General features: G+C 42.0%; 1 protein-coding gene across 5 annotated transcripts in view; it reads left to right on the forward strand.

Moving 5' to 3' along the window:
• Positions 1–20,092, forward strand: part of LOC103177010 (voltage-dependent calcium channel subunit alpha-2/delta-1) — a 418,878-nt gene that overhangs the window by 43,254 nt on the left and 355,532 nt on the right. For all 5 annotated transcript variants that reach the window (XM_007890933.2, XM_007890935.2, XM_007890934.2 and 2 more), the window contains exon 2: positions 18,705–18,786. In XM_007890933.2, the coding sequence (XP_007889124.1) occupies positions 18,705–18,786 (82 nt within the window). The remainder of the gene's footprint in view (positions 1–18,704; positions 18,787–20,092) is intronic.

Consider the following 20,092-nt stretch of genomic DNA (forward strand, 5'->3'; position numbering starts at 1 on the left):
ACGACTGTTTGTGGGACATTACTGTGCAATTGGCTGCCTAGTTTTGCCCACAAAATATACAGTCAATTCACTTTACAGTATATTCTGTGAAGCGCTTTGAGACATCTCAAAGACTTGATAAATGCAAGGATTATTATTATTAATGTTATCTTGTAGTCAGTTGAGACTTGTGGGAATGACGGCCAGGAGAGAATTGGGAAAAATCTATCCTGAAAAATTAAATCACCAGTACCTCAGTCTCCTCCTTAGTCTTAGGCAGAATTATTCCACTCTGCTCCTGTTAATTCGCTTAACCGTGCAAGCCAAGGCCCTAACAGTAAGGCTGGTCCTAGCTGGACAAGCAGTGAAAAAGCTTGCCAGACCATGATATCAATGGGAACCATTGTGTTTTTAGCTGGTTAGACTTCAGCAGTACCCCAACATACACACTGGGGTCCCCAAGCTTTGGCAACCTGCGCCTAATACTTTCCGGATTTAGGTAAGCAGGATGTGTCCCTCCAGGCTGAGAGTGGCTGACCCCCCAAAATACTTAAGTCTTGCTACATTAAGCTCCGCTTAGCTCTTCCACTAGTTCTCACGTCAAAGGACAGGAAAGAGTCTACGAGCCAGGGAGGAGGATGCCACAAATATATTGGTTTGATTTTCTATTCAGTAAGAGTCAAAATTTGATCTCTGTGCATCGACGCTGATCAATACTACAGAAGGGTTGCAGGCCAATGACCTGAAACCTTTAGAAGGCAAACCAACATTTCCTAAACTTTGTTCTTAATAGGACCCACTTTGTGATTTATCTTGATTACACAGTTATGTCTTTATAATCGGATTCGATGGGAAAGATGCCCTGGAATGTAATGTTGGGATCATGAAAGTATCTTTCCTTGCCCTTCGCACAGTTTCTTATTCACTGGATCAATGTACAAATACAAATCTCATTATCTTTACAATTTGTAAAAACTAATCTTTGGAGGATTAAGAAGGTCTTGAGAATCGTGGCAGAATGAAAGATGCTGGGAAGGTAATAGTAAAGTTGTTCCACATCATCTCCTGCAGTGATAACCAGCCAGGTTCTTAGTGCAGCCAAATCGGATTAAGTGGTTTTATTGTGGTGGGGGAGAAATCGATGTCACAGGTTCCGTTTTAATCTTCTTTATCTCAGTCAGAACCACATAGATGTAAGACCAACAGAGAACATCAGACATTATCCAGCATGACCAGGACATATGTGGGGGGGGCTCTAATATTTAAGCAATGCTTCAGAATGGAACAAACTTGAATCCCAGTGTTCAGAAATGCCTGCAACATCCACTAATGGATTAGTAGGGCAAATTTCCCATTGCAGGATTCAGCTTCTTTGCAATCCATCTGGAGGATTACTGTGTGAGTCAATTACATGTGGTCTTCAACAACTCCAATGTTTGGATTAAAACATCCAGATGGTACATTTCTGGAGGTGTTGGATTATAGTCAGTGGCTAATCAACAACAGAAGATTGTAAAGTTTTTCTTTTTGAGTTTTGCAAACAAATTGTGGCTGAAAAACAGCTGATTAAGGTTGCATTGCTGTGCCGATGATTGTTTGGTGAAGTTGTCTATTTTTGTTTGTAAATCAATGCCTTGTGTTTCAAAAGAATTATCTTTTGCCTCTTTCAGACCCGGAGTGGTGCAGGTGGTGTATAGAGGGGTATCTAAAGTGATTAGGTTTAGAAAGGATTATCTATAGGATTCTCTCTTTTTCTTTTTGGCTGCCACATTTTCGCAGTCAATTCATTTTACAGTATATTCTGTGAAGCGCTTTGAGACATCTCAACGGCATGATAAAGCGCTATATCAAATGCAAGGATTATTATCTTATTATTTTCTTCAACCAAGTGGATCTCTCTGCCATGCAGCATCCCAGGTGAGAGGGCAGACTGGTGCCATGTCCCCATGAAAGCAACTGTTAAACCTTTTAGATTTGATCTCTTCTGGAGAAATGGTCTACCTCCATTCGGTGCTTCCCGATGGAAATCTGGCTAATCTCAGGAACACAGTGATAACACACTTGTCCACTGTGCTGATCACTAAGCTATTTCTATTGATTTTTTTTCTCCTCAAAGCATACATATGTTTTTCTTTTGCACAAATATTTTTAAAGATCAAGTTAACTTTACCATGCCAGTATTTTATTTAGAGGTTGAAACATTTCAGGGGCTTTGCAGTGTTATTGAGTCCAACCAGTGATTCTTTTGTAATTGAAAAGCGGCTTATATTCACACATAGATGAATTGTGTTGGCATTCACCGACAACATACACAGTGACATACACTACAATAAATCCTTTGAAGCATTTTGAGAAATCTCGCTATATCAAATGCAAGGAATGTTATTATTTTAGATGAAAAACTTTGCTGAATTTCAAATCCGATTCCTTATGAAACAGGAAGATGTAATAGAAAGCTTGAATGTCTGAAGGGTTCTTGTTACCTTTTTCTTCATGGATCGGGAGACATTGTCGAGTGTTAGCATTGACTTACTTTACTCGTTGATTCTGAAAATTATAAACTTTTATGTATTTAAAAAAGATGAGATGTGTTCAAAAGTGGGCATTGCCTCAAGCAATTTTTCCAATTTTTGGAATCCCATAATATTGCACATGTGGCAACCGGTCTTGAAATGCAATGGATATTTGTCTACAAAATACACAGTCAGTACACTTTACAGAAAATCTTGTGATGTGCTTTGAGACGTCTTCCTGATGTGCAAAAATTATTATTATTGTAATATTATTATTCCATTCTGCATAACAAATTCAAGCTGTTCATTTAGTAAGCTCAAAGGAGTAACCAAATCAGATCTCAAATTGATAATTTGTCATATCACCTCCGATAATGAACATATTGACCTGTGGTCCCTTTTATCGGGGATCTGTTAATTAAGGGTCATTGGCGTTAGTATTCACATGCCTCAATGTACATGCAGGAATATTGTCCATCTCCAAATAAAATGATGGGAATGGCATAATTCACTGCCAGTCATTTAGTACTGCTCTAGTATTAAATTGAAGCTTAAATTTCCTCATTCCCACTGCAATCATTGGTGGAGGAATTGGTCACTAATTATGCTCTTACCCATTTAATAATCAAAAATAGCAGGTGCTGTAAAATCAGCATAATCCTGAAAGAAAGTTGATTTTATTTTTATATGCAATCTGCACATATAGGGTGACCAAAAAGTGATCGTTGCACAGCATTTGGGTTATTGCTTTTTGTTTGAGATACTTGGGGATTTACTGTCCCCCCAAAAAATAGACGAGTTGCAATGCTGCCTAATACACTACAGCATCAATTGTAATGAAACCTGCTCTTGAAAATAATGTTTGTATTAACTGATACCTGTTAAATACTTCTGTACCTTGACACAGGTGCAGTAGTACTTTGATTTTTCACCTGTTGTTCTGCCCTCATTCCTCAGTTATTTAAATACAGTGTTTCAAGCAGCGTGACCATGACTATTTGCTGTTGAAATTAATAGTACTCGTCCAAAGTGTGTGCTCTACCAAAAATCTCTTGTTATTTCATGAAAGGTTGTGGTCCAATTTAGGATTCCTTAGAATTTTTAACCGGATACATGTATATGGGGGTAAAATTACAGATATGCATATTAGGAGGGTCAAATACACGGCAGCATCAATTGTAATGAAACCTGCTCTTTTCCTCCAACCCCCGCACTGTCTCGTGCGGTGTCCCTCAGGCCTCTGTCCTCGGTCCCCTCCTCTTCACCCTCTCTATACTCCCCTTTGGTGACATCATCCGCAGACATGGGGTTAACTTCCACATGTATGCGGATGACACCCAACTCTACCTTTCCTCCTCTACCCTCAACTCCACGACCACCGATGTCCTGACAGCTGCCTGTCCGACATCGAGTCCTGGACGAGAGACAACTTTCTTCAGCTCAACGTGCGAAAAACCGAGGCCCTCCTGATTGGCACCTCAGGTGCTGACAGCATCAGCATCCAAGGCTGCACTCTCCACCTCTCAAAGCCACTCAGGAACCTCGGTGTTCTGTTCGACCCTGAGCTGTCCTTTCTCTCTCATATCCGCGCCACAACTGGCACCGCCTTCCACCACCTCCGGAATATCGCCAGACAACGGCACTACCTCACCCCTCACGCTGCTGAAACTCTGGTCCACGCCTTTATCACCTCAAGGCTGGACTATGGGAACTCTCTCCTCGCCGGCCTTCCCGGCACCTCCCTCCACAAGCTGCAGGTCATTCAGAACTCTGCAGCTCGTGTACTGTCCCGCACCAGGCTTCGCGACCACATCACTCCCACCCTCGCTCACCTCCACTGGCTCCCCATCACCCAGAGGATCGAAATCACGGCCTTGCTCCCTTCTACCTCTCCGACCTACTATCCCCATACCTACCTGCCCATACCCTCCGTTCCTCTGGCTCCGGTCTGCTCCACATCCCCCGCCCCAACCGCCCTACCATCGGTGGCCGGGCCTTCAGCTTCTCAGCCCCGAGGCTCTGGAACTCTATCCCCCAGTGCCTTCGCCGCCTCCTCCCTTTCCTCCTTCAAGGCCGGTCTCAAGACCTTTCTCTTTGACCGAGCCTTCAGCTCCCCTCTCAACTCTCTACTCGCTCCCTCCCTTCTCTCCCCTCACCCTGACCATTTCCCCCCTGCTCGGGTCCCGACCCAACTGTCCAGCGCCTTGTAACATCCTCCCGACTTGAAAGGCGCTCTGTAAATGAAATCTTGTTGTTGTTGTAAATTATACGTGTGTATATGGAAGGGGGTTGGATTACATATGTATGTGGAGGGTGTAAATGATATCCATGTGTACTCAGGCAGATGTATAATATTTGACATAATAATAATCCTTGCATTTGATATAGCACTTTTCACATCTTCTCGATGTCTCAAAGTGCTTCACAGAATATGCTGTAAAGTGTATTGACCGTATATTTGTGGGTGAAACGCGACAGCCAATTGCGCACAGCAGTGTCCCACAAACAGTCGTGGATTGAAAATGACCAATTTATTATTGTTTTGTTTTGGAGGGATTATTATTAGGCATGTGGAGTAAGGAAACTTGCCCAAGGTTTCGCCCTGCCGGGAATTGAACCCAGGTGTCTCGCATATATCCGGGGTGGGGGAAAGATATAATAATAATCCTTCCATTTGGGAAAGCCCCTTTCACATTCGAAGGATGGCCCAAAGTACTTTCTCACGATTTACTGTGAAGTGACTGTGTATTTGAGGGCAAACATGGAAGTCAATTTGCACAGAGCAATGTGCCACAAACAGCCACAAAGTGAATGACCAAACTTTTTTTTATTTGGGGAATTGTTGGCTAGGACACCAGGAGAAATGCCCTTCTCTTTTCAAATAGTGTCATGGGACTTTTAACATCCCCCTGAATAGACGCACTGGACTTTGGTTTAACGTCTCATCCCAAGGAAGGCACCACCGATAATGCAACCCAGCACTGCAATGTCAGCTTAAACTATGTGAACTCACGTCCCGATGTCGGGATGCATTTTGTGAACCCATAACCTTCTGACTCAGAGGCGAGAGTGCTACCACTGAGCCAAGTTGACAAGCATAATATAAAATTACACATGATAATAATACCTACACTTAGTATAGCTCCTCATCACGTCATTGAGACGTCTCAACATGCTTCATACCGTAAACTGAAATGACTATATTTTGTGGGCGAAACGTGTGCATGTGGTGTGGGGGGGCGCGGGGGCTTAAAAATGGGAGATCACGTATCACTGAAAATCATTTCCCTCTTTTTAATCAAATTCAAATTGGGCACTTTATTCATTCACAGCAAAGCATATCATTAAAATTCAGAATTCAGCGTCCAGCAAAGCTCAATAGGTCCATAAGCCTTTAAAATTAATTTCCCAGATATGATGAAAATTAAATAACAGGATGACTGACGTGAAAGTTATGCAAGTAATGGTAGATGAATTATAGTAGCAGATAGTTAAATTATTCATAGTCTGTCGATGTTGTCTCTGATGCAGACGATGTGATTTGCTTTGAAATGTCACATTAAAACTCTTTGAAATTAAGCCATCCAAACTTCACTAATTACACGGAGATCTGTGGCAGTGTATTTTCATTCAAAGTGAAACGCACTTCTGTGCCTTTCTGTGCAAATGTTGATCATTTAATAAGAAAAATATCTGGGTAATGATGTGGGTTACAGTCTCCAATGAAATCTGGTCTATTGATCCCATCGGTAAGGCACACCCTTGGCTTTTAAACTAGGCATCAATCTGGCAAAAAAAACAAAAAGATTGCACAGGTCACACCCCCTGCAGGTTTTTGAGATATTCAGATCCTGCAGTTGGGGCAGGGGGGTGGGGTGGTGGAGAGAAAGGTAAGGATGCTGCTGTATGCCAGGGGAAAGTGTAGTTGATGTGCTGAGCAATAATAATAATAATCCTTGAATTTGATATAACGCCTTTAATGTCATTGAGACATCTCAAAGCTCTTCATAGGACACAATAATAATACTTGCATTTGATATAGCGCCTTTCATGTCATCGACATGTCGCAAAGCACTTCCCAGTATATACTGTAAAGTAGATTGACTGTGGATCTTGTGGGCGAAACTCGGAAGCCAGTTGCACACACCAATGTCCCGCAAGCAGTTATGGAGTGAACGACCAATTTTATTTGGAGGATTGTTGGCCAGGACACTGGGAGAAACTCCTGCCATGGGATCTTTAATGTCCACCTGAACAGGCAGACAGGACTTTGGTTTAACTTCTCACCCACAGTAATGCAAGAAGGATTTCAGATAACAGAATAATAATACTTTCATTTGATTGAAAATCGTACAACCTTGCTGAAATATTTCAAAGTGCTTCACAGGAATTTACTGTGAAGTGTAGTGGCTGTGTTTTTGGCAGGCAAATGTAGTGGCCAATTTACACACACCAAAGTACACAGTTACAACCCTTTACAGTTAATCCTGTGAAGCGCTTTGAGATGGCCACCCAACCTGATAGGTGCTCTATGAAATTTGAGGATTATTATTATTATTTATTCCCCTACAGATATCTAATAAATTATGTATGTCTCAGTCAACAAACCTTTCAAAATAAAGAAACCCTGGTTGAGGAATAATGGAATTCTAAGTTCACAAAGGAAGGAGTGGGGAACAATGGAGAGACATCTACAGTTTAAAGGCTGACATCTTAAAGATCTAGAAATCTAAAATAATAAGATATCTATGTCTGTGATGTGTTAATGAGCATAATGTTGAGCCTTTGTTTTTCTCTCTCCCAGTCTCCGGGAAAAGGTAAAGACTGTGGTTTCCTGGCTCTTTACTGGGGATCTGTCACTGTTGTTATGAGTATTCATGATTAACTTGCTTTCTCTCGTCACCATGAGATTTGTAAGAGAGGAAACAAAGAATCCAATTATTACAAATTGATATTGGAAAATACTGTACTAGGTAAAACGCGCATTGTGCAATTTTTAATCATAATTTAATTTACTCTTAACAGATGGCGTTTAGAAAGATTACTGCTGATTAAATAAGCATCATTTTGCTTTGTATCTGTGTCTAGCAATTGTTGCACAACCACAGCAATAATTTGCATTTAAATATTGCGGCTTGCTTCATTTGGATAACGCCGCAGAATACTGAAGTAGGTTAATAATAATCCTTGCATTTGATAGAGCGCTTTTCACGACTTCTAGACGTCTCAAAGCGCTTCACAGAATAACTGTAAAGTGAATTGACTGTATATTTATGGGCGAAATGCGGCAACCAATTGCGCACAGCAGTGTCCCACAAACAGTCATGAATTGAAGTAACCAATTTATTATTTTTTTCTTGAGTGATTATTATCAGGCGTGTGGAGCAAGGAAACTTGCCCAAGGTTTCACCCTGCCGGGAATCGAACCCAGGTCTCTCACTTGCAAACCGAGTGCTCTAACCACTGAGCTGCAAGGACTCCACTTCAGGTTGTAAAGTGGAATTTAAAGGCACATGGTGAGGGGAGGCGGAGGGATAAAGACAGGGAGTTCACCAATGGTAGTGCGGAGGGGGTAAGGAATGTACAGCAGACCTGTGTTAGCTGAGCTGAGCCCCTCCCTCCAAAGAAAAATTCTGTGGTATTTCATTGAGCAAGCCTGTATAATATAACTATAATAATCCTTACAATTGCTACAGCCTCTACAACATTGTTATACAACCCTTTAGAAAGGGAACTAGGTTACCATGGGTTCCAAACATAGTCAGTGAGGAAACACATAAAAGCAGCATCTCTTTAAAGTTGCAATATAACCTTCTTAGAGGAAAATATAATTGGATTGAAACACCAATTAAGCAGTTGTAAGATTCTGACTGTTCAATAACGTAGCAGTAATATCACCAACAAATGTATATAATGTAGAAATGCTAGAAAATATTGCATAAGGCTCAGTATTGACATTATTCGTACTCCCAGTGGAGTTGAGAAATGATTGGCAGGCACACTTATTATTATCATATCACAGGAGGACATGTATGATATATTTGAGAGCACTGAGAAAGGGCAATATTTTCATTATGAGAAAGAGAAGCACTTTCCTTGCTTCGCCCTGAGAAAAACTGGATTTCATTGAAAAAGCCACATAAACTAATTGCTATTATAATCTTTGCATTTGATATAGAGTCCGTATAACATCAAAAACATTTCAAAGTGCTTCATATGATGTTTGTAAAATGCAGTAAGTACGCGCAGAAGCTAATTTGTCCACAGTGCCTCAAAACTCTTATCTCTTTTTTATTGTGTAAATTACACGCTCCTTTCAGGTTCTCTCTGAAAGTCACAGTCCTTCACTTATCATTATCAACCCCCACCCATTGCACTTTATTTATCTTAAATTTATCTTTATTTGTGGAGTCCTGTAGTTCAGTGGTTAGAGCACTCGCTTTGCAAGCGAGAGACCTGAGTTCAATTCCAGGCAGGGTGAAATCTTGGGCAAGTTTCCTTACTCCACACGCCTAATAATAATCCCTCCAAAACCAAAAAAATAATAAAAATTGGTCATTTTCAATCTACGACTGCTTGTGGGACATTACTGTGCGCAATTGGCTGCCACGTTCGCCCACAAATATACAGTCAATTCACTTTACAGTGTGTTCTGTGAAGCGCTTTGGGACGTCCTCCTGACGTGAAAAGCGCTATATCAAATGCAAGGATTATTATTATTATTTAAACTATTTCTCATTTATTCAAACAAGTAATAGTGTATAAAGTTTTCCCGAATATGGCATCATAGCGATGCGAAAATAAGAAACTCAAGGACACATGGAATACTTCAAAAATACTGAGTTTAAATGGACTTTCACAACATGCAATCTTATACTTTAACAACCTACTGATCTTCAATAAAAAAAGACTGCTTGGGAAACACAGAAGATATAATTTGACCAATTTTACCTCTTCTGGGAAGGTTTCAGAAGCTGAGTGGTGTTAGTGGTGATAGATCCGTCTCCGACCCTTACTCACTTCCCCGAATGTAGCTAAACTTCCATCTTCTATACCCCAATTTAGTCCATCTGACCCTTACAACCAAAAATGGAATTCAAAGGTTGTTTCGTTCAATCATGTTCAAAGTTTGATTCGCCAATCGTATTCCTAAACTGGTTCATCCAATCATCTTTACACATAAAGGAGAATTTGGGAGTTTTTTCAAGGCCGCTGGTATCAAGTGTGAAAAGTTCATCTTGGCACATAATTTCCTGTCTTTGACACCATGAAGTCATAAAATCATCTTATCTTATAGTATCGCAGACACTGAGGCACCAACCTGCTGCATCCACCAAGCCTCTTTTATGCCTGTCGAACACACTGCCCATTTGCCCAATGCTGACGTGTTGATAAGGCCCAAGAATTGATAAAACCCCCGAATAACAAGCTCCAAGAAGAGTATCTATCTGTTAATTAACAGTATATGAAATCCATCATTGTGAACTCTGATTCATCTCATGGTCTGTAGTATTTCTTACTGTTAATTCTTCTTTACAATTGCCTGTATCGGTCAGTAGTTCCCAACACATATCTTTACCTGAAATCTCCGCAAGTGCCCCTAATCTTTTTCTGTCCTTTCTTTTGCTCCCTAGCCTAGCTAAGCAAACACTAAGTTAATTAATATTTTATAATACCTCTACCTTTTCCCCCCCTTGTACTAATTCTCATTTTACACTACCTGACAACAGCAATATCCCACAAACAGCCATAAAGTTAAGGAACAATTTATTTGGAGGATTTTTGGCCAGGACTTGGGGAGAAATTTCTTTCTATTTTAAAATAGTGCCATAGGATATTTAATTTTCACCTGAACTGGCAGATAGGATTCTGGCTTAATGTCTCATCTGAAACAGTTCCGTAGCTTAGTGGTTAGAACACTCACCTCGTAAGCAAGAAGGCCTGGGTTTGATTCCCGGGCAGGGCTAAACCTTAGGCATGTTTCCTTACTCCACACACCTCTCTTTACCTAGCAGTAAGTAGGAACCTGGTTGTTCGTCGATTGGCAGATCGCTTTTCTGGGTAATAACCCCTTCCAAAAAAAGCCCTATAATTTTATCACTTAATCCATGACTGTCTGTGGGACACTGCTGTGTCATTTGGCTGCCATGTTTCGCCCACAAAATATATAGTCAATTCACTTTACAGTGTATTCTGTGTAGCGCTTTGCAACGTCTAGAAGATGTGACAAAGCGCTGTATCAAATGCAAGGATTGTAAGGACGGCACCTCTGACAATGCAGCACTCCCCCAACATAGCATTGGAATGTCAGCTTAAACTCTGAGCTCAAAGTCTCAACATGGGGCCTGAAACCAGAACCTTTGACCAAAATATAAGAGTGCTTCCGAGATAAGCAGAGACTGGAGACACGCGCAATATGTGGAGCAAATTGCCACTAAAGTAATTATTGTTCTATCGATTTTAACTGCTTGAAAAATAAGCACCCAATGGAATGTGCCCATGGATTTGACTTGCAGTCTCAAAGCATAATTATGGCCCTGGAACACATGTGGGGGGAGAGAAGGGATGGTCTAAAATTTTATTTGAAATAGAGTTTATAAATTAGGGACGAAGAGTGGATACTTCTAACAGTAACTGGGTTAGCTGACTTGCTCAAACTCAGCACTTAAAATAGATTTGTCAGAGGGAGTTCCCACGGGTTGGCGTGACTTCTATATTCCTTAAATAAGGAATCCTGATTGAGATCTCCGTGCTTTCAGCCATCCAACCTCCGCTACAAAGCACACAATCACTTCACTTTACAGTATATCCTGTGAAGCGCTTTGGGACATGCTCCCGATGTGAAAGACACAATACCAAATGTAACCGTTATTATTATTATCAATGAGTCATGATGAATGCCAAGTGTCACTAGTACCCAAGAGGTCAAATTTGCAGTGTTTCAATGTGCTAACCATATCTTATGATCAATTAAAAAGCGATTCGACAGACATCACCTGGTTTAAGTTCTCTGGGATGCTACCAAGTGCTCTGGGATGCTACCCTGCGTGAGGAGCATTTTATAAGTGCAAGTTGTTGCTGTTGAGCTGATTTTCGCATCAATTTGGTTTATGAAATATGCTTAAAATTTTGACCCGCTGCTTGATAATGGACAGGACTTAATGTAAGGTAGGCAAATTATCCTCTGGGTCACAGGTAAACACACAACAAAACTTTGTTGCAGAAGAGAAGGTAAGGGCTACACTAATGATCACGTTTAAAATGCTGAAAGACGTAGATGTTGAATACGTAGACAACAACAACAACAAGATTCCATTTATAAAGCGCCTTTCACGTCAGGAGGACGTCCCAAGGCGCTGCACAGTTGGGTCATGACCCGAGCAGGGGGGAAAAGGTCAGGGTGAGGGGAGGGAAGGGAGGGAGCGAGGAGGGGGAAGAGAGTCGAGAGGGGAGCTGAAGGCTCGGTCAAAGAGAAAGGTCTTGAGACCGGCCTTGAAGGAGGAAAGGGAGGAAGCAAGGCGAAGGCACTGGGGGATAGAGTTCCAGAGCCTGGGGGCTGAGAGGCTGAAGGCCCGACCACCGATGGTAGGGCGGTTGGGGCGGGGGACGTGGAGCAGACCGGAGCCGGAGGAACGGAGGGTACGGGCAGGTAGGTAGGGGGATAGTAGGTTGGAGAGGTAGGAGGGAGCGAGGCCGTGAATGGCCTTGTAGGTGAGGATGAGGATCTTGAAATCAATCCTCTGGGGGATGGGGAGCCAGTGGAGGCGAGCGAGGGTGGGAGTGATGTGGTCCGAAGCCTGGTGCGGGACAGTACACGAGCTGCAGAGTTCTGAATGACCTGCAGCTTGTGGAGGGAGGTGGCGGGAAGGCCGGCGAGGAGAGAGTTCCCATAGTCCAGCCTTGAGGTGACAAAGGCGTGAACCAGGGTTTCAGCAGCGTGAGGGGTGAGGTAATGCCGTAGTCTGGCGATGTTCCGGAGGTGATGGAAGGCGGTACCAGTTGTGGTGCGGATGTGAGGGAGAAAGGACAGCTCAGGGTCGAACAAAACGCCGAGGTTCCTGACTGGCTTTGAGAGGTGGAGACAAGCGAGGTGATCGAGAGCAGAACTGGAGGACATGGGCTCAACGTTTATAAGCCTCAACAGAAACTAGAGAATGGATTTTTTTTTCTTAAGAGTGCTCGATATATGGAGCACACTGCCAGCAAAAGTAGTTCATACTGTATTGATTTAACTGCTCGAAAAACAAATGATTAAATATCTGGTAGAGAGGAGTATCGGAGAATACAAGCATTGGTGTGGACTGAGCTGAACAAACAACTCCATGGGAACCATGTGGGGCTGATCCTCACATTACTGTTAACTCTGACGAGGTAACCTCCACTGACATTATCTGTGGAGGGTGTTTGATCAGGATTAATAATCCCTTCAAAAAAACCAATAATAATAATTTGGTCACTCAACTTTAACTGTTTATTTGACACTGCTGTCCACAATTGGCTGCCGTGTTTCACCCACAATATACAGTTAATTCACTTTACAGTATATTCTGTGAAGAGCTTTGAGACCTCTCAAAGATGTGATAAGACGCTATATCAAATGCAAGGATTATTATTATTATAAGTGAGGGATGGATAAATACTCTGACGCTTTTGGTTTCAGCTGTGTATTTTGTGGATGAACGGGACAGCCGATTTGTCCACTGTTCTATATTTCTACATAAACTTCCCTTTTCACCTTCCCAATTCTGTACCTTTGTTTTAATGTCAGCTGCTTGTGACTGATAATAATGGGTATTTCCCTCTAAACTGTGTATCCTCAGTGTGCAAGATTCCATTTCTTGCCTTCTATTTGACTGTTCTCCTTACAGATTATCCATAAGATCACTTATTTGATCTTTGGCCTCCTGGCCTCTCTTTTTGTGTTCGTCCAGAGCTGCTTCTAACTATTATTATGTCCTTTGTATACTGAGCCTCTACCTTCCTCTCAGTTTGTTCTTTTTCGAGAACATACCTTAACTTGTATACCTCTGCATGAGAACTGACAAGTTTTCTATTCCAACTCCTTTTTCTCCGAGCTCAATATCTGCTCATTCTCTTGGGAACGGCCCGACTTCTACTAATTCTCATTTTTCGTCTTGAGAACACAGGCTAAATTCCATTTTAATGCCCTGTTTTCAGAGCTCAGTTTATTGATAAAAATCTGTAAGGACTTAATCCACGCAGCTTTAACTTGGTTAGTTTTCGCTACCTTTTCGTCTTTTAATTCCACAAAAAGTCATCCATACGTTTCAATTGGAGTGCCACTCATCAGTGCCTCCTTAAAACAACAACAAATTTATATAGCGCCCTCCACGCCAGACGGGGTCTCAGAGCACTTCACAGTAACGGATCCCGGGAAGGTGACCAAAGGCGCGGTCGAAAGGAAAGGTCTTCAGCAGAGACTGGAAAATAGAAAGAGAGGGGGTGAGGCGAAGGGAATGAGGAAGGGAGTTCCACAGCCTCGGGGCATAGTGGCTGAAGGCATGGCTGCTGAGGGTGGAGTGGAGGACTCAGGGGACAGGGTGGAGGCCAGATCCGGAGGAACGAAGGCAATGGGCACTGTTTTGAGGAGAGAGGAGGTCAGAGAGGTAGGGGGGGTGCAGAGGAGTGGAGGTATTTGAAGACGAGAGCCAGTGCAGTCTGGCAAGGACTGGGGTAATCGGGCAGCGGAGTTTGATGTGGGTGAGAATGCGGGCGGCAGAGTTTTGAATAATCTGGATTTTATGGATGGTAGTGGAGGGGAGGCCGGCGAGGAGGGCATTTGAATAGTCCAAAGCTCCTCATGTTTGGTTAATCTTTTTCTCCATGTATTCTTTCGTTGAATCTTCCATGTTTTTAAAATACTTTTTCTAATCCCCCAACCGCCCTGGTTGTTTAGTTCAGTTGATTCCTTTTTTTTCACAGCCAAAAATTTAACTTTGTCAAACTTCAGCAACGCAGGATCCCTATTCGGGCAATTGATTGGTACAAATGTCCAATTTTATAGGTAACCCTGCCGTGTTCTAAAGACTGACACAAACGCACAATTCATCAAAGTTTATTAATTCAAATTAACAAGATTATATGAGTGGTGGTTAAAGAATACAACAGAATAATACTTACGTGTCCTCAGACAGTTTACAACAATTAAGGTTGGCAGAACCAATTTTGTGGAAGAGATGGAGGAGTGGTTGTCTGTTTGATCACCAAAAGATATCCAGGTACTGCTGTACTGCTGCCAGCTGCTGAGTGTTGCTAAGGCTTAGTTTCGATCTTCTTTCTTTAGAAGCCGGAATATGGTTCGCGACTCTAAATTCCAAATCCCTGTCGCTTCTAATTCTCTTGCTGAATTGATTTTTTTTNATCCAGTCGCTCTCCTTCTTGTGCAGTATGTTTTCTGTTTTTCTCAAAGGAAGGTTGGCCTCATCCTGTTTATCAGCCTCACGTCAGTCTCAGTCTTGTTAACCTTATGCAAACAGACTCATGATGAATGATCACGTATATTGACGGTCTGATTATGGTATCCGGGTATTGTCTTTTCCAGGGCCTTTTATTTGACCAGCAGTTATTTTTATATAGCAGCAATTCCCAAAAGAGGTTCATATAATATAAACACATTAATTACAGATTCCTTACAAATGTCCCACAAGCAGTCAAGAATATTTTTTTTTCTTTGAGGGATCATTGGCCTGTACACCAGAGAAACTCCCTTTTCTTTTCAAACAGTACTGTGGGATCTTCAACATCCATCTGAACAGGCTGATGAGCCTTCAGTTTAATGTCTGATTGAATTGGCACTTATGGCAGTGCAGTAAGCGGGGTCTTCTTGGAGATGAACTGGCTCCAAGGTGACATGCTTGGCAATAGAATGTCGGAGCTGGTTAGACTCCAGCAGTTACCCCAGTGCACACTCTGGGGTCCCCAAACCTTGAACCTTGCCAACCTGCGCCTAATACTTTCCGCAATTAGGTAAGAAGAATGCGTCCCTCCAGGGAGAGAGTGCGCATTCCATTACAACAATTTATCTCTGGGATTCCCATGTGTAGGTGGGATGTATGGAAATCTCAGCTTGGTTTGGTTACCTTTAAGCATGGTGATGGGTTTCCACATGTGTCCGACACCCGGCTGATATAATGTTTAATTCCCCCCCAGTTATTTCTGTGGGTTGACATTTTTGGGGGTCTTTTTATTGGCTTGCCAGTAGATGTGCATGCCCGATTTTACTTTGCTATCATGGAGTTAACCTCCTAACGTCAGTTGCAGAGAAAAATGCTGCCGTTTATGAATCGCTCCAGTGAAAAGAAAGCTTTGCTAAAAAAAATTCCTCACTACATTCTTAAGTGTGGAGTTGGGTTAATGAGATTCTGTGCTGATAAAGCATTATTTTGGACTTATTATTTCCTCGAGGAAGCATTCTGTATTTTGAATGCAATTTAAATTATTTTTTCTTGCATTAGCAAAATAAATGGTGGGAGCATATTTTTTCCCCTGCAATAATGTTATAGAACATTGTAGGCCCTAATTTATAATTACTTTATCCAGTGACACATTTTATTATTTTTTTAAAAAAAGAGGGCAGAATCGTTTTGACCTACTTTGTCTATAATTAGCTGATATTGCTGTATCCTAAATCACATAGCCCTGAGATTTGGTGCCTTAAAGGGGCAAATGTGCATTTGTTTTAAACGCAGTGATGATAGACATCACTGATTATTATTATGATAATATTGAATTATTATTAAACTATTATGATAATTTGAAGAAAATTGTATTATGATAATTCTATGTTCTTCAGATTTACAATTGTGAAGCGCTTTGAATAATTAAAAACAATTCTTGCATTTGATGTAGCTCCTTATTGCATTGTTCAAAGTGTTTCATAGGATACTAATGTGAAATGTGATGACTGTATTTTGAGGGGTGAATGTGACAGCCAATTTGTGCACACAAATTTGTCCCCAAAACAGCTGTGAAGTGAACGTGATTGATTGCATGTTTTCCTTAAGAAAATAATTCTCCTGTTCTCCACCCCCGTTTCCTGTTTGCAATTACATATCTGCCAGTATGCTCCAGCACCAAGCTCCAGTGCTTAATAATTCAACTGTGTGGACAGCGAGTCTAGCAAGCAGTTTAACTATAGAAGGCTTCACAGTTAAACCCGCTTCTGATATCGCCTGAAAGTGCACATGTGTGCACTTTCTAGCAGGGCTCAGTGGCTAAGTATTGGAAGTTTGAACCTGGTCTTGATTTTCATTATCTGCTTTCTTCTTAATAGTGATAATCCTTGTGTTTGATTTAGCGCCTTATCATGTCTTTGAGATGTCTCAAAGTGCTTCACAGAATATACTGTAAAGTAAATTGACTGTATATTGTGGGTGAAACGCGGCAGCCAATCACGCACAGTAGTGTCCCACAAACAGTCGTGGATTGAAGTGACCAATTTATTCTTAGATTATTATTATTGAGAACTATCAGGTTGTCACTAGGCTCAGTTAGTAGATCTCTCGCCTCTGGGACAGAAGATTATGGTTTGAAACCTGACATCGAGACTTTGAGCTCACAGTCCAGGCTGACACTGCAGTGCAGAACTGGGGAAGTACTGTATTGTTAGAGGTGCTGTTCCTCGGATGAGATGTTAAACCAAAGTCCCGTCTGCCGTTCAGATGGACATTAAAAGAAAAGTTTCTCCCAGTGTCATTACCAACTTCCAAATATGGCCATTCATTTGAGGGCTGATGATAGGACCTTGCAGAGTATAAATTACCTGTCTCATTTGCCTACAAATACATAGTCATTACACGTGCTAGCAATTATCTATGAAGTGCTTGGTAAGTTTCAACATCATCGGCACAATATCAAATGCAGTGATTCTTTTCTGGACAGCTTGCCTCCAAGGGACCTTCAGTGTGCTTTTACCATTATGACAAAGAAACTGTTGGGGAAGTTCTCGCTTTGGCCAGTGTTTAGTTATTTATTGTCTCCAGTTTGTTTTTCATTTGGCCTTGTTGAGATTTATTGTTGTCAGTATTTGAACTGTTTGAAAAATGATTGTCTTCGAAACGCATCAAGACTGTCCAAAAATTATCAGTTGTGTAAATTTCACCTGCTCATTCAGACACCTCACGGAATATGTGGATTAACGAATGTGATAATTAACACATCACAGATCGCAATTTGGCTGAGCCATCGATTTTTACCGTTTTTGAGGGTGTAGGATTTACAACAACAACTACCACCCTTTTATCAGGGTAGTGTCCTGGAGCACTTCACATTGGCAGAATCTGACAATGAGGGAGGGGGAGGGTGAGGCGACCATAAGCACGATAAAAAAGGAAGGTCTTTAGGTGGGATTTGAAGGTGGGGAGAGAGGGGGCAAGGTGGAGCGATTGAGGGAGAGATTTCCAGACCTTCCGAGCATAGTGGCTGAAGGCATGACCACCGATGGTAAAATGGAGGGCAGGAGGCTAGACCCAGCTGAGTGGAGGCTGGCTCCGGTAAGAGCATCTCAACATTGGACTCGGCACAGCGAAGGGCATCTCAGTTGATAGTTGAAATGAAGCAACTGAGTTGAGAGTAATCTAGGAATGTTCACGCTGGTTGAAGCGAACGCTCATGGGGCATTTTATTGAAGGATTCAAATCCTGAAGGGCATAAATTAATTCAAGCCAAATGCCCTACTGAATAAGCTCAAAACATTTACAGTGAAAGGACACAGACTTCATTCAGTTCAAAAGAGGGAGGGCGGATGACAGCTCAGATTTATTATTTACCTTACATGGTGAGTTTATGGAATACATTACCGAGGGGCTGGGAGAGAGGAGGCAGTGAAGGCAGATTGTCTCGGCAAATGTGAAAGGTTTTTATCCACACAAGTGTTTTTGTTTGGCGGAGGGGAGGGGATATGATGGATACAGTATTGAAGGATAATTTTATCCATTGTACAGTATAGTAGTTCCAGGGGTTCTTTAACAACCACCTGAACAGGCAGAGGAGACCTCGGTTTAACATCCCATCTGAAGGTCAGGCCTTCAACAATGCAGCAAAAAGGTTCCTTGGAAAGGAAGGACCCTCCCCCTACTGAGAGACATCACATCAATATTGTTTCAAGGAAAATAATCTGTCATCTTTCATATACATCTGTGATCTTTATAGCTCTATGCCATCAATCTAAAAGATTGTCTTTTATTCTTTCAGTATACGGTCATGGGCAGATAAGATGAAGGAGGAGCTTGTAACGTTGATCCACTCGGCAAGTGGAATGGATGATCTAAAATCGGTAAGAACCACGTACATTAATACAACAACAACTTGAATTTATATAGCGCCCTTCACGTGGGGCAGGGTCCCGGAGCGCTTGACAGTGGTGGAGTCTGACCCAAGCCAGGGAGGGTGGAGGTGATCGTAAGCACAATCAAAAATAATAATAATAATCCTTCCATTTGATTTAGCGCTTTTCACATCTTCTAGACATCTCAAAGCGCTTCACTGTAAAGTGAATTAACTGTATATTTGTGGGCGAAACACGGCAGCCAATTGTGCACAGCAGTGTCCCACAAACAATCGTGGATTGAAGTTACTAATTTATTATTGTTTTTTTTTCTGGAGGGATTATTATCAGGCGTGTGGAGTAAGGAAACTTGCCCAAGGTTTTGCCCTGCCAGGAATTGAACCCAGGTCTCTCGCTTGCGAGACGAGTGCTCTAACCACTGAGCTACAGGACTCTACAAGGAAGGTCTTTAGGGGGGATTTGAAAGTGGGGAGGGAAGGAACAAGGTGGAGGGATTGAGGGAGGGAGTTCTAGAGTTTTGTGGTGCAGTAGCTGAAGCCACGGCCACCGATGGTGGAGCAGAGGGGACGAGGGATCAACAGGAGGCCTCAGCCAGCCGAGCGGAGACAGCGTGTGGTGGAGTGGAGCGATAAGCAGATCAGATAGGTAGGGAGGTGCAGGGACATGAAGGGATTTGAAAAAGAGTGAGAGGATTTTGAAATTGATCCATTTGGTAATTAGGAGCCAGTGGAGCCTGGCAAGGACTGGTGTGATGGGGATATGGAGTTTATGTGTGGTGAGTATCCGGGCAGCAGACTTTGGGATTATTTGAATTTTGTGTATGGTGGAGCTGGGGAGACCAGCGAGGAGGGCATTAGAGTAGTGCAGCTGGGAAGTGACTTGGACTAGGGTTTTGGCTCCGTTGGTTTAAACATTAAACATTAAGTTTAAACTCTCAGAATGTTTGGTTATTGCAGCTGATTTTTTATCTTTCTCTCTCTCTTGTCTCGGCCCCCATCTTCTTCCACAAAATAAATCCCAGAGAGAGGTGTAGGATTTTAAAAAAAAATGGGGACTGGCCTGATCGTCTTTTTTTGTCCTACACACTCCTATCTTCGCATGGTAATATATAGTTTATGAGACAAACAGTTGAGAATGGGTTTTATTGCTTGGTGCTACAAATGGATTGACAGCCTGACCGCGACTATTTCTGACACCCTTTGCATCACACACAGACAATTTAAGTGGATTAAATGTCACTTTAATATTGTATGAAAATGGATAAAGCTGCACTTTTTGGCACAAACCCAAACAT

Source organism: Callorhinchus milii, unplaced genomic scaffold (genome assembly GCF_018977255.1).
Source record: "Callorhinchus milii isolate IMCB2004 unplaced genomic scaffold, IMCB_Cmil_1.0 Scaffold5, whole genome shotgun sequence".
Lineage (NCBI taxonomy): Eukaryota > Metazoa > Chordata > Chondrichthyes > Chimaeriformes > Callorhinchidae > Callorhinchus > Callorhinchus milii.